This window comes from Nyctereutes procyonoides, unplaced genomic scaffold (assembly GCF_905146905.1).
Source record: "Nyctereutes procyonoides isolate TBG_1078 unplaced genomic scaffold, NYPRO_anot_genome, whole genome shotgun sequence".
In the NCBI taxonomy this organism is placed as follows: Eukaryota; Metazoa; Chordata; class Mammalia; order Carnivora; family Canidae; genus Nyctereutes; species Nyctereutes procyonoides.
In genome coordinates, this window is record NW_026575042.1 from 27,678,083 (window position 1) to 27,693,411 (window position 15,329).

A 15,329-nucleotide genomic window follows, 5' to 3' on the forward strand; every position below is an offset into this window, starting at 1 on the left:
GCCTTTTGTCATGTCATTCTAGAATGTTCCTGCAAATGGAGACTTGACATTTCTAACTCTATTCTTCTGCCACTATAAAAATTTTTGCTGTATCCTAGTTTTGTATGTACTGTTCGTTCCATATTTATCTTGAAATCAATTCACATTTTTACTTCACCTGGTTTGAAATAGAGACTTCATGACTCTGGAAAGCCATAAAAAAGGAAATGTTTTTTTAAAAGCAAGCTTTTTATTTTACCAAGTTTTTAATTTTAATTTTAAGTGTAGTTAACGTACAGTGTTAGCTTCAGGTGCACAATATAGACATTCGACAATTCTATTTATTTTTCAGTGCTTATGTTAAGTATACTCTTAATGCCAGCTTTTTATTGAAGAATTTTACATGTATGTGCAAGTGCCCAACTCAGAGGGGCACAGCTTGGTGACTTTGAAAGCAGTGCTGTTTCGTTTCCAGTGGGTTTATTATTTTGCTTATCAAATTCTAGCAGATTCCCTTCTCTGTGGAAGGCTCAGAGCTAGACTAGCTCCCCCTTTCTTAAAAAGGAGATTAGCAAATACAAAGACGTGGGAAGGGTACCGTGGAGACATAGTAGCACCCAACAGGGCCTTCTTGGACCAAAGCAGAAGGATTCAAGAAAGATCTGAGAAGGAACAACTGCTTCACTGTTAATGAAAATACACTGGTGTTTCTGATTTGCAAGAGGTCTTTGCAGGGCAGGCCCAAGGGGAAGAATATGGCTTAGTGTACGCAGCCAACTGATGCTTTTGGCCTCGGGTTCCCTTTACGTGCTTGTAATCCAATCGAGTACTCCAGAGAGCTCTGGGTCTGTGGGCAATATCTATAATATTTGCTGTTAGAAAAGTTAAAAACTTGTTTTATAGTTTAAAAACTTGTATTCATTAAAAAAAGACAATAATAAACCTATTACATGTTGACACATTTTATCAGAAATAACTATTTTCCTAAACAAAAACAAATTCATGAAAGGAAAGTAATCATTTAATGGTTTTTTGTTGTTTTTTTTGCAAGTCTCTTGCAAGTCTGGCTTAATAGAAGAGCTGAGTTCTCTGCTTCTGCATTCTCTCTGTTTTGACGGCACGTACCAAGTAGTCTCTGGAAAACTCCACTGAACACTCATGAGAGAACAAAGGTGAAAAGACACATATGTCAAATTTGATAATGAATGTGGTTTTGACCCTGCAGACTCCCAGTAAAGGGCTCAGGGACCCCCACCACAGTCCCCTGGACTACACTTTGGGACCTATAGGTGAAGCGAACCCCATCAGACAAATAGACTAAAAAGTGTGTGTTTGTCTGAAGTCTGACACACACTGGTGTGTGACAGGCCACTCAGCACTTCACCTGAGATACCTGTAGACTTGGGGCTGTCATTCTTGCTTAGCCTGTCTTACAGGGTCATTGTGCGGTACAGATAATGCCTGTAAAATCTTTCTACAGGCAGTAGTGTATTTATAAATGGCATCACCAAGGATCTTTTGAAGTGTGGCAGCATCTTTAATTTGTAGGACAGATTTGTTGTTTTGGCAGGAAGTAGGATTTATTGGTGGGCATGAATAGGGAGGGGGCAGTGCTGAGGTTCTCATGAGAGCAGAGCCTGCCATTTGTCCACGGAGCCATGATTAGGGATGTACTTGATCCCACAGCCATGTGGGATGAGCCATTTTTCAGCCACCATGTCTTCAAATTCATTTGCATTATACTTGGTAAAGCCCCACTTCTTGGAACTGTGGATCTTCTGGTGGCTAGGAAACTTGACCTTGGCCCTGTGTAGAGCCTGAGTCACATGTTCCTTGTTCTGCAGCTTGGTACAGATGGACATGATGACTTGGCCAGTGTGCCCTGGGGCTTTTTAAAGGCACCCCACATACCTGTCTGGGGTCTATGTTGGGGATAGCATGAGGTCAAGCATCAATGTCCACTGACAAGGGTTTTCTCCAGGGTCCCTTAGGGCAACCCATCCAGTCAACAGGCTGCATACACTACCAAAGAGGCTACCGTTTGCAGTCATTGCACACTGGGCCCCCAGGGGCAAGAGCAAGACAGTTATTAAAAAAACAAAAAAACAACCTGATATCCTGTCTTTATCTTCCTGGGTTCTGGGGACACCTTTTGAAGGGGAAGGGCTGTTAGTCTCAGCTGACAGGTGAGATAACTGAGGCTTGATTGGCCCGAACATAGAGCTCATCCCCAGTGTGGTGACACCGGGCGCGCTGTTTCCAAGGCACACGCTGGCTGGTTTGGTTTAGCTGGAGCCCTTGCCTGATACGGGGTGTATTTCTGACACACTGACACATTCAGACGGGGATGCTGTGCCACCCTCAGCAGTTCTGTGCTTGAAGAAATTGCCCTCAGTCTGAGTCACCTAAATGGAAACGACACCGTTTTCAGATTTGAAGAGCTGAGGGATCCAAGCAGAGGCAGCTCTTTCAGAACTTCTTCAGATGCTGATCTAAAAAACCAGCTGGCAAACAGCCCCTGATGGTAAATGACTTGTTTTTCTTGACTGGTGAAAGGTCTGCTCATTCTCCAGAGATAAGTTTATAAGGAAGTGCATGGATCATTTACTGTAGGGAAAGCAGTCCGCTCTCTGTCCTCCCTGGACGTTCCTGGAAGCAACCCTCCACTCTGATCTTGGGAAACTTTTTTTTTTTTCTTTTCTGTAATTGTGGGAGATAGGCGAACCATGGTCCATTCTTTCCTTGAACTAGGAAATAAGGCAAAAAGCGGAAGTTCAGTTGTGGCAAGCTGTCTTTAAAGATGGGGCCAACTGGCATGAAGATGGATCTAAAGAAATATCCTATAGGTTAGGTTGAATTAAAGCTTCAGATTCTGCTCCATAGAAGACATGGCTTTGTTAGGGGAATGAGCCTCCGGCAGTTAACCGTATTTAATCACCGTGCTTCGCGGCGGCGTGGGCTGTAGACTGACCCTCCTCGCTCTGTCTACATTAATATGACCACCTTAAGGCATACTTCTTCATCTTTTTCTTTTTTTTTTTTTTTAAGGTTTCATGTTATTGCAAATGACAGAAATCCACTTTCAACTAGCGTTGAACAAAACCTAAAACAGTGCTGACGGCTGGCGGTGTGTGTGGTGTTTTAGCTCTGGGGAAGGCGGAGTGCAGGGTTAGACCGTGAGGCATTGCTAGGTCCAGAAGCTCAAGCGTTGCTGGGACTTCCTTCCCGCCGGCTCGCTCCTCAGGGTGCCAAGATGGCCGCCTTCTGCGCCAGGCTTTCCATTCCAGTCTCTCAGCCGTCTCCGGGGAAAACACTTCCTCCGACAGTTCCAGAGAAGCCGCAGAGTGAAGTCTCATTGGTTCTGAAGGGTCACATGCTCTCCCTCCACAACCACCGGGGTTAGGAGTGTCCGAATCTGATTGGCCAGGCCTGGGTCACATGCTCTTCCTCCACAATCACGGAGGTTAGGAGTGTCCGAATCTGATTGGACACTGTTAGGAGTGTCCCAATATGATTGGACGCTGTGAGGAGTGTCCGAATCTGATTGGACACTGTGAGGCGTGTCCGAATCTGGGTCACATGCTCTCCCTCCACAATCACCGAGGTTAGGAGTGTCCGAATCTGATTGGCCAGGCCTGGGTCACATGCTCTCCCTCCACAATCACCGAGGTTAGGAGTGTCCGAATCTGATTGGCCAGGCCTGGGTCACATGCTCTTCCTCCACAATCACGGAGGTTAGGAGTGTCCGAATCTGATTGGACGCTGTGAGGAGTGTCCGAATCTGATTGGACGCTGTGAGGAGTGTCCGAATCTGATTGGACGCTGTGAGGAGTGTCCGAATCTGGGTCACATGCTCTCCCTCCACAATCGCCGAGGTTAGGAGTGTCCGAATCTGATTGGCCAGGCCTGGGTCACATGCTCTCCCTCCACAATCACCGAGGTTAGGAGTGTCCGAATCTGATTGGCCAGGCCTGGGTCGCGTGACCACTCCTGGGCCCTTGAGGGAGCCCCACGAAATTCAGGGCTGCTGACCTCGGGCAGACAGGTGAGGTTTTGGTTTGTGGGCTCGCGCACTCCAGTGTTCGCGGAGAGTTGTTCCTCACGTGGCCCTGAGTCTCTGGAATGGTGAAAGAACTGGGCCCGCTCTATCTTCTCAGGGAGAAGGCTGGCTTTGTGTTTGGCTTTTAACGCATCTTAGATGAATAGGCTTGTTGGGGGTTGGACGTCAGCCAGTCGTGCGTCACCATCCCCGCCGACACAGCCTCATTGAGCGAGGGAAACGCGGGTGTCAAGTCACGTGTCTTGGGCGCCACAGCCCTTGGTGGCCACCCGCTTACCCGGGCCTGCCGGCGGTCCCGGAATCTGCCCGCCCGCCCGCCCGCCCGAGTCACCTGAGGAGGCCTCTTCGCTCTTTGCTAAGACCCAGGTCTGCTCCGGTCATGCCTCTGCTTACGAATTCACCGTGGTGTTTTACCACAATTTTTAAAAAGGGGAAATAACAAAAATAAAACAGACCCCTTGTCCCCGGCCCGCCCCTGGTGTGTGTCCCATCCTTCTACCCAACTCTCATCCCCCCCACCCCTTAGAGGCCATCTAATAGGTCTAGTAATTTACCCTATTTTGAGCATTAACTTCTATGACTTTAAATAGGGGGCCTTGTGTGGCTGCTTGTTTTCAGTTTTAGTTCCCATCTGCCAGCCTCCCACTTGGAAGATGAGATTTTAATCTCTTTCCTCCCTCTGTTCTCCCCCCCCCCCCCCATTTCCCACTTCCTTTCCTCCCCACAGAACTCTAGTGTAGTCAGTATTCAGTGTTCACGTTGGGGCAGCTATGGAAGTGCTTCACAGTGGAGCCTTCCAGGACCCTGCCGTCACTTCCCTCTGTGTGGCAGAACGCATTCTTAGGTCATTTTTTTTTTCTTAGATTTTATTCATTTATTCACCAGAGGCAGAGAGGGAGGCAGGGACACAGGCAGAAGGAGAAGCAGGCTCCCTGTGGGGAGCCGGATATGGGACTTGATCCTGGGATCAACCACAGAGCCACCCAGGTGTGCCCCCCCCCTTAAAAAAATTTTTTTTTTTTTAAATTTATTTATGGTAGTCAGAGGCAGAGACACAGGCTGAGGGAGAAGCAGGCTCCATGCACCGGGAGCCCGACGTGGGATTCGATCCCGGGTCTCCAGGATCGCGCCCTGGGCCAAAGGCAGGCGCCAGACCACTGCGCCACCCAGGGATCCCTAAAGTCTTAGGTCATTTCTGACAGGAAGACATGGGAGGTAAATTGAAACATGTTTAAATCAATCTACCCTGTGTCCCCACTGTGCCTGGGATAAAGTTCAAATGCCTTCCCTCAGCACCCGTGCTCCTTCTTGTTCCAACCCCACCTGCCCTCTGGTCTACCATTCTTTGCTCACCTTCCTCCCTCTGCTGCTAATGCATCCCCCCACCCCACCCCCCACTTCTCTGGGGAAATCCCCTTTCTTGCCAGCCTGGCTTGTGTGATACTTTGGGTGGCCTTCCCAGTTGTGTGTCTTGCATGGTGCTTATACTGAGGTGTTAGTATTTATCACACAACATGATACTTCTCTCTTTACTGCTTGAGTTTAGATCTTGGCTGTGCCATTTCCCAGCTCTGTAGCCTCAGGCAAGCTACCCCCGTGCCTCAGTTTCCCTCTTGGTAAACTACAGATGGCAACAATAGCACCTACCTGATAAGGTTGTTAGCGATTGCACGGACTGATAGAACAGAAGCATTTATAATAGCGTCTGCTGCATAGTAAACTGCCATCTGTGCTCCATGTCCCTCTCCCTCACAAAGGCAGACTCGGGTGGGTTCTGGTCACTAGTGCCTGGCATAGCTCTTGGCAGATCAGAAGCCTCCAGGGGCTGGGCTGGGCACCTAAGTGAGTGATGCAGGCCGGGTGCAATTCAGGCAAGGGGGGGTCAGGGACTGGAAAGGGCAGTCTTTTTCTAAGGGGGATCTCCTGTTCGACCTCTAGGCGGGTCCCAGGTCGGAATGGGGGCCCAGTGTTGCCAGGTTATCAGATTTCTTTCCTTTATGGGAAACTTGAGATTCTACTTTTTTTTTTAATCTGGGTTTTCCTGACATTTAGTACACAGTGTACAGACCAAAGGCACTAAGCCTATTGGCCCATAGGCCACTGTTTTGGGGCCCAATTCTCACTTTACAAAAGGGGCCAGAGTGACAACACGATCTGCCTGGGGTCACATGCTGCTGATTGGGCCCTCAGTCTTCTCACTCCATTGGACGTGGGTAGCACTAGCGCTGTCTCCCCTTCACTCACCCCCCTGGGGACTTTGAGGATTAAGTTATGTGTGAGCGCATTTGCAAAGCATCTGCCCACACAGCTTAACAGGTTGCTCCTTGTATCACGTTGTCGTTGGCCATCCTGGCCTCAGAGAGCCCTCCTTGGTGTTTTTGAAATAGGCTCGTGGGTCTCTCTCTCTCCTCTTTTTTTTTTTTTTTAAGATTTTTACTTATTTATTCATAAGACAGACAGGGAGAGAGAGGCAGAGACACAGGCAGAGGGAGAAGCAGGCTCCATGTAGGGAGCCCGACGTGGGACTCGATCCTGCGATCCTGCGTCTCCAGGATCACACCCTGGGCTGAAGGCGGTGCTAAACCGCTGAGCCACCCATGGATCCCCTCATGGGTCTCTATGCCAGGTGGCTGTGGTGGGGGACTGTGTGCGTTTACCGAGCATCTGCTGTGTGTCCAGGAACTATTAGTCGTTTTACATTTGTATTCTCCTTTATTCCTTCTAACTGCCCTCCCTGTGAGATGGAAAGTAAACCATTTAATTGGTGATAAAAATGATTAATAAAGAAGTTAGCTGATTAGGGGCCTCAAAGTGGTTTGGAAGGGATTGAATCCATCTCTCTGATTAAAAAAAAAAATTCCGGGCTTCAGACAACATCCTATCGTCCTACATATTGGAAATTAAGTCTACTAGAAGCTCAGTGGGGCTTTGCTAGTCCCTGGGCCACCCTGTGCACCCATGCCACTTTCTCTGGAGGACACTTTCTCTGCTGTTGACTTTAGAAGCTGTAGCAGGTGACTGTGGGCCTGGCCAGATAGAAGAGAAGGCAGAGGAGAAGATGATATAGGACTGGGGAAAGGACCAAGGCCAGTGTCAGAAGTAGGATGGGGCACAAGAGCTGAGAAACTCCTATATGAGGCAAAGGCAGTATCTTCATATGCTGGGGTGCTGGTTTCATTTTCAAACCCATGTGGGAAGCCCTGGTGCCATACGATAGAGGGAAATGAACTAGCAGTGAACAGAGCCTCCTTTATCCCTGTGTGCCATCCCATTGGGCCAGGAGGCCCCTGCGCTTTGACATTTAGAGATTTCCGATAGTTGCGTGTGAGGCAAGCCCTCTGCAACCAGTGGAGCGCACACGTGTTTTACCAGCAGGGTGACTGCTGGGTCTCTTGGGGCAGTCCCACGGTTGATGTTCACATGCTGTTCCTTCTTTGAGGATCCATTTACCCTCTCAAATGCTGCCCCGCTTCCCTTCCCCCTGGGTGGCTGTGTCAGGCACATGCTGAAGGGAAAAGGAGTAGACAAAGGAGTGTGGGGTCTATGAAGTACTATCCCAATCCTTCAATAGGTCTTCCTAGACATTGGACTAAATGGCTTCTTTTAACTTTTATTTCCTCCTCGTGAAGTCCATGGATCTGGGTTTGACTTTCACAGAGTGGCGAAGCCTAGAACGGCCCACCTGTTCCTTCTCTCCAAACTCTTATCGGGGCCCAGGTTGCTTGAGCTGTCTCCAGCTTGGGTGGCCACCCTTATCTCTTGCCATTCTCCACATTCCAGACTTCTAGCTTTGCTTATGTTTTTTGGAAATCGCATGCCTCTCCCTCCTCCGCCCCTGCCTCTGCTGAATATGGCTCCCCTGCCTCCTTGGGTCTCCTATCTCCTTTCTCTCTCTCTCTTTTTAAAGATTTTGTTTGTTTATTCATGAGAGACAGAGAGGCAGAGACACAGGCAGGGGGAGAAGCAGGCTCCATAGAGGGAGCCCGATGTGGGACTCGATCCTGGAACTCCAGGATCATGACCTGAGTGGAAGGCAGATGCCCAAACGCTGAGCAGCCAGGGATCCCTCCCTCTCTCTCTCTCTCCTCCTAAGTGATGTGACATTCGTGTTCCTGGCTTCTGTGTAGATGTTATCCCTCTGGGTGTTTTCCATGAGTCTCCCTCTCACTACCCCCTCCCACCTTACCTGGGACTGGTGAGGTTCTCTGCTGCTGGGTTCCATGGCACCTGTACCATTCTCATCCTGGCATAGACTTTTCTGGAATGGGCTATGATGCCTGTCTTACCCACCAGACTGGAAGTTTCTTGGAGGCAGGCACCAAGCCGAGGCCCAGCACAGGGTCTGGCATGTGGGAAGTTTCCACTCAGTGTTTAATGTGGGTTACATCATGTAGTTGAGGACTCCACGGGTGTGGAGAATGGGGCCATATTATGAACTGAAGCTGCCAGGGCTGGCTGGACTGGACATCTTCCCCTGAAGACCTGGACAGAGATTTAAAATCAAACCTGAGGGGCACATGGGTGGTTCAGATTAAGCATCTACCTTCGGCTCAGATCATGATCCCAGGGACCTGGGATTGAGCCCTGCAGTGGGCTCCTTGCTCAGTGGGGACTCTGCTTCTCCCTTTCCTTCTACCACTCCCCCACTTGTGCTCTCTCGAGTACTCTTGTTCTCTCTCTCTCTCTCTCTCTGTCAAATACATAAATATTTTTTTTAAAAAGATTTTACTTATTCAGGAGAGACAGAGAGAGGGGCAGAGACACAGGCAGAGGGAGAAGCAGGCTCCATGCAGGGAGCCTGATGTGGGACTTGATCCTGGGTCTCCAGGATCATGCCCTGGGCCAAAGGCAGGCCCTCAACTCCTGAGCCACCCAGGGATGCCCCCATAAATAAATAAATCTTAAAAAAGAAGCCCTAAAAACTTGAGTTGTCCACCTTCATGAAGTAGTCACAAGCCACACTTATTTTTAAAATCCAAATATATTTAATTAAAATTAAATAAATTAGAAACACATTCCTTCAGTCTCCTTAGCCTATTTCAAATGCTCAATAGCCAGGTGTGGCTAGTGGCTACTGTGCTGGACAATGCAAGTGATAGAACATTTCCAGTATCACAGATTGTCTTAGACAATCTTCTCCGGACACTGTCTTGTAAAAGTATTAGTTTTGAGGCCCGTAGGTTGGGTGAAGACCCTCTTTGGTGCTTTTGATTAGGGAAAGGGGATTTTCACGGATTCCTTTGTAAGCCCGAACTGTTTCTTTGTTTTCTCCTGGCTGCAGGATGCTCGTCAGAAGTTCCGCTCTGTTCTGGTTGAAGCAACCGTCAAACTGGACGAACTGGTGAAGAAAATTGGCAAAGCCGTGGAGGACTCGAAGCCCTACTGGGAGGCGCGGAGGGTGGCGAGGCAGGTAAGGTACCTCTGCACACTGTCTCCCCTGACTCTGCCTGCTGCTCCAAAGCAGGTTTGGGGTACACCTACTGATGTCCGTGTCCCCTGCTGAAGGGTAGAAGTGTGAGTCCCCTGGGATGCAGAACGACCACAACTTTGTGAACAGCTGCATTTGAAGACTGCTTCTTCTTTTTTCCCTCCCCCCACAAGCTGCTCCATTCCAGCTCTTGATGCTATTAATAGAGTGTGGGTGCTGGCATTTGAATGACCCTGTGAGTGGGTGCCACCTGGTTGCCGAATTGGTGCCCAGATCCACGCCCTGGGCAGCTGGGCCATCTGGTGCGGCATGGGACCTAGTTCTGGTTTCACAGTGTGTTTTCCTTTGTCACCACGGATGTGCTGTGGTGTGCTGCCTGTGTCCCCTCCCAGCCTCTGTTGGCCAGGCCCCATGAATAGGGGAGGCAAAGAGCCTCCAACACTCACCGGGCCTGGGGCAGGGGCTGTCATATACCTCCGCCCACTCTGGCTTCCCAGTCTTGTGTCACTTCAGTATAAATCGCCACCCAAAGCAGGCCTAAGCGATTAGGTCAAACATTGAGGGGTGTAGGCTGTATCCCTGTTGGGTGTTTATGTGACGGAAAATGTGGTCTCCACTGGTAAGAAAGTGTGAGTGACCGGTATTTGAGCACCTACTGTGTGCGCAAGCAGGTTGTTGGGCGTGGTAGGGGAGATCACGGGAGGGTGAACCCTTGAGAGATGAAGCCCCAGAAATCGAGGAACATGTTCAGATCATACCCATTTAGGGTCAGGGACCAGGAGTTGGACGTTCTTCCCCTTTGCCCTGCCTCCAAGCAACCCTCAAATTTCTCATCAGGGGATCCCCTTGATGCTTTGGTGGTTCTGCCGAGATCTCAGCTTTGTTTTTGGGTTTCACACTCTGAACCCTGAGCTGAGCTTTCTGTTGAAACCTGCCAGATCCATTGCCTTATTCCTAGATAGAATGGCTGCCTCGTCCCTGCCTCCTCCCCTGGCCAGCTGACCTGGGTTGTACAACATCTAAGTGCCAATTACTTGTTGGTCTGCAACAAGCTCTGAGCAGCCACCCCCTCTTTCTACGTTTCTTGGGGCCCCGCCCAGGCCTCTAGCTTTCCAGGGAGAGGAAGCCTTCTCAAAAGGTGCTGGCCAGTCCCCAGAAGCTCCAGAACCCTGAGGCACTGCCTCCCCAAAGTGCCCATGTCCCACCCACCTTTCAGGTGTACCCCAAGTTGGGGATGTTTTGTTGCCACCCCCGGGCCCCATGTAGCCCAGAATAGCAGCATTCTTGGCCTAAAATTACAGTATGAAGGGTTTGGGTTAGGTTTGAGGAGAGATTTCCGATAATGTAATGTAAACATTGATGAATACTGAGAAAGTCATGAAATTTCTTTTTCTGAAAGTCTTCAGCACTTAAATTTATTGCCCTCTGACTCTCTTGAGCCCACAGATATTTGTTAAAATCATCCATGTGCCCATGCCACGGGATGATGAAGAGTAGCTTGTTAAATAGCCCATTGGAGTTGTGGTAGACGGCTTCCCCACCTGGTCCCTGAGCTTGGCTGCGCACAGAGTTGGCTAAAGGGACCTTTGTGTTCAGGGGCCAGTGGAGGTTGGCCCGTCAGGTTCCCAGTCCCAGCTGGTAGGAGGTGTCCACCTTTGCTGTGCTCCTGTCAAATGTTCTCCTACCTCAGAGTCTGAACTTCCTGGTCCCTCTGTTTGCTATTGTCTTGACCCCAGAATTTGTGAAGCTCAGATTTCTAATGTCACTATATCAACAAGGCCTTCCTGGGCTACCATTTATTTTATTTTATTATTTTATTTTTTGTATAGATTTAAAAAATTTATTCATGAGAGACACAGAGAGGCAGAGACCTAGGCAGAGGGAGAAGCAGGCTCCATGCAGGGAGCCTGATGCAGGACTTAATCCCAGCACCCTAGGAACACAACTTGAGCCAAAGGCAGATGCTCAACCACTGAGCCACCCAGGTACCCCCCATTTAAATAACTGCCACTTGCCATCTCCAGCACCCCCATCCCTCATTCCTTGGCTTGCTATTTCTCCGTAGCACTCTCTTCAGCTAATCATGATTGTTTACTTGTTTATAGTAGTGAAGCTCCAGGAGGAGTACCTGCACAAATGAGCGAACAATGAATTGACTGGCCACCAGCAGGCCCTTAGCATTCTGAGTGTCCCCTCCATTGCCCCTTGACTCTCAGGTTACTGGCTACATGGCCACATAAGCAGAGGGGTAGGAACACGGCTGGCAAATCCAGCTTTGTCTGGGCTTGGTTCATTTAAATCTCATATGCTGGGTAGGTCCCCAGGTGTCTGTGATACATCTGGGATAGATCTTCCACCACTGTCTTTTCTGTACCCAAATCCTCTGTGATGGGAAAAGAGGTAGGAGGGAGCTGGATTGGCAGGGTCCTGCTGCTGGGCATCTGTGAATCATGGCATTGCTTCCTCTCATTCCTTCTCTTGGCTGGTGAGGACAATGATTATGACAATTACGGAATTCTGTGGGTGAGCCACTGAGTCATCAGGTCCCGTGAGATTATCCCCAGACCCTTGGGGTGACTGACTCACTGTCAGCTAGCAGAGGCCGAGATGATTGTTAAGGGAACCCCTGGCTTCTTGCAGGTGGGGCAGGAAGAAGAAGGGGGGGAAGGCCCAGAGTGACCCCTGCCCCTCAGCCCCAAGGGACCTTGTTGGTCCATAGCCGAGGAACTGGAAGGACACTCAAAGGCTGAGGCTGGTCTCGGATGTCATATTTCATCTGCGCACATGGTGGGCTGTCTGGACTCGGGCCAGGTGGCTGAGGCTGTTGTGCACCAGCATCCTCTGACCTTCCTGATGGTGAAGGGGGTGGGGTGCTTTTCGGGCGGCTGCCAAGCGGGGCTTCCTGTTTTCTTCCTCTCTCTTATCCCTAGCCCCTTCCTTTCTATATTTATGGACCCCTCGGGCTGTGGACAGCAGGGATGGTCTCTGAGAGGTACCTTCAAAACATCTGCCTCAAGTGCGTATCTTGAGGCGTGGCGTTTGTAGAACCTCTGCATCCTCGTCTATGAGACAGGGATGGGAGCAGCCTTGACTCTTGTAAGGTTGTCTTTAGGTCTTAAGTGAGGTAACGTATGTTTGAGAGCAGGATCCCTGCACGAGCTTAGGTTTCAGCTCGCTTAAAAAAACTTTCTTGTAAAAAAAAAAATGAAAATAAACAAAGACAATAAGTCCCCATATCTTCTGTTAATATTTGAGGTATAGCTCTTTTTTTTTCTTTTTCTGTATAAGAGATCATCCTGTAGTGGTGGTTTTATACTGTCCAAATGCCCATGTCCGTCCATCCAGAGTCCCAATGAGGAAGAGACCTTGGTTTTCCAGAAAGAGTTTAATTTACAAAGGTTTGAAATTGTTGGGCCAGTAGAAATTCTATTTGCTCATCCAAAATTTGCATTAACTTTATTGTTCTTGATGTCACATCAGATCAGGAATGAGTCCGATCCAGTCTTGTGATCGTGAGAACCCACCCCAGATTTTGCCAAGAGGAGGTAGAACATAGCCCGCCCCCACCCCCCATGACTAGCTGGAGTTGGGGCAGGGAACTAGCTTTGATGGATTTGAGGGGTTTTGTCTTTGAGCTGGAGCTTGTTTGTAAGGCAGCCTTGACATAGCTGTCAGCCCTCAGTTGGGTGGTGGGTCCAGGACATTCTGACAGAGTGGAGCCATGTGACTCTGAGCCCGAATGGCTGAGTATTTCTTGCTTTGCTCCCGGGGCTCTAACTTGTCTAGCAGTGGTCCTAGGCCTGTCATTTTTAGCACTGCCACTCCGTACACTTGTTATTATTTTTAAAGATTCATTTATGGGATGCCTTGGTGGCTCAGTGGTTGAGCATCGGCCTTCGTTCGGCTCAGGGCATGCATGATCCTTGAGCCCCGAGATTGAGTCCCTCATTGGGCTCCCCACAGGGAAACCTGCTTCTCCCTCTGCCTATGTCTTTGCCTCTCTCTGTGTCTCTCATGAATAAATAAACTCTTTAAAAATATATATTCATTTATTTATTTGAGAGAGAGCAAGAGCATGGGTGGACAGAGAGTGAGATCACAGGAGAAGTAGACACTCCCACTGAGCATGGAGCCTGATGTGGGGCTGTATCCCAGGACCCTGAGATCAAAACCTGAACCGAAGGCAGACGCTTAACTGACTGAGACTGCCAAGCACCCACCCATATTTATTATTTTTTTAAAGAAGTGAGGTAAACTATATAGAATGAACGTTTTGCCATTTGAGCCATTTGGAAATGTGTAGTTGAGCAGCATTAAGTACATTCGTATTGTGGGACTACCCCTACCGCTATCCATCTCCAGAACTTTCTCATTTTCCCCAAACTGTAGCTCTTGACTCATTAGATGCCAGTGCCCCATTCCCCCTTCCCCCTTGCCCTTGGCAACCATGGTTCTACTTTCTGTCTCTATGAATAAATGCCCCATATAATCATGCAGTATTTGCCCTTCTGTGACTGGCTTATTTCACTTCGTCTGACATCTTCAGGGTGTGTCCATGTTGTAGCATGTGTTTAAAATTTCATCCGTTTTTGAGGCTGAGTAATATTCTTTTGTATGGATACACCACATTTTGTTCCATTCATCCATCAGTGAAAATTTGGGCAACTCTTACTGTTTTTTTCATGGCTGGCATGTGTCAGAAGACTTTGCACACCTGAAGAGCAACATAAATGCAAAATAAAGAAGGTTATTTGGTGCTGAAAGTTGCCTGTCTGTGTTTATGGGGCCATGTAAGTCCATGCCCTACACATAAGCTCCTTTGGGGAAGTCAGCAGGTGGGAAGATATTTGAAGCTTGTGGAGTGACTTGGCTGTCGGACTGCTGGCAAAGCCTGGCCTCTTGGGTTTGAATCCCAACTTACCATTTAATAGCTGTGGGACTTTAGTAGGTTACTTAATCTTTGCCTCAGTTTCTTCATCTGTAAAATGGAGTCGTGTATGTTAGCTTTTGCTGTGACACAAACCACTCCAAACTTAGTGGCCTAAAACACTTACTTGGCTCATAATTTTGCTGGGTGGTTTTCCTGATCTCAGGCTTGCCTGCTGGTTATATACATGTGTAATCAGTTGGTGGGTTGCCTGGGGACTGGCTGGCCTCAGATGGCTTTATCTGTCAGGCACTTGGCTGGTGGTCAGCTAAGGCTTCCCGGGTGACTGGACCACATGAGTCTTATCCAAAGGCTAGTGAGGGCTTCTTCACATCGTGTTGGGATTCCAGGAAGAAAAAGGGCAAGCCCTCTTCAAGCCTCTGCCTATATCACATTTGTTAATGTCCTATTGGGTAGAGTCAGCCCAAATTTGAGAGGTGGGGAAAAAAGAAACTCTACTGCAAAGCACTCAAAGTATTGTAGCCATTTTTGCAACTTACCGTGGTGATTAATAAATTAGAACATGTAAAACATTTGGATCAAAGAAAAAGAATCTAAGTTATTATTCCAGATGTATTTGCTATCAAATATTGTGTCTCTATGGTGAATCTGTTGCCTTAGAAACAAAAGACCACCACGCCAGAAATCACTGGATGGAAGAAACAGTCCTGTGCTGGCTGGGAGGAGATACATAAAATGTCAAGCATTTGAGAATAGGAGGATGACCCCAGGCAGCCAAGTAACTACTGAGTTGTTTGTGGGGGTAAAACATGCCAGAGGATCAAAAATGATGAGGGGGGGTGATATCTGACTTCTTCACTAATCACAAGTGCTCTAAGCCCTAACAGACAATATGGTGAAGGCCTCAAAGACAGGGAGAGTCATGTTTCCCATGAGATGAAATAGGTCAGGTGCATCAGATAGTCCCTTGAATT

General features: G+C 48.6%; 1 protein-coding gene and 1 non-coding gene across 2 annotated transcripts in view; one reads left to right on the forward strand and one right to left on the reverse strand.

Annotated features, from left to right (window-relative positions):
- The window catches only part of SH3BP5 (SH3 domain binding protein 5), a 77,516-nt gene that overhangs the window by 18,935 nt on the left and 43,252 nt on the right, over positions 1-15,329 (forward strand). Inside the window, exon 3 of the mRNA XM_055321099.1 lies at positions 9,321-9,449. Within this exon, the coding sequence (XP_055177074.1) occupies positions 9,321-9,449 (129 nt within the window). The remainder of the gene's footprint in view (positions 1-9,320; positions 9,450-15,329) is intronic.
- On the reverse strand, positions 1,949-2,080 carry LOC129507406 (small nucleolar RNA SNORA70). The gene has a single exon (XR_008663985.1). It is a non-coding gene; the product is annotated as a small nucleolar RNA SNORA70 (small nucleolar RNA).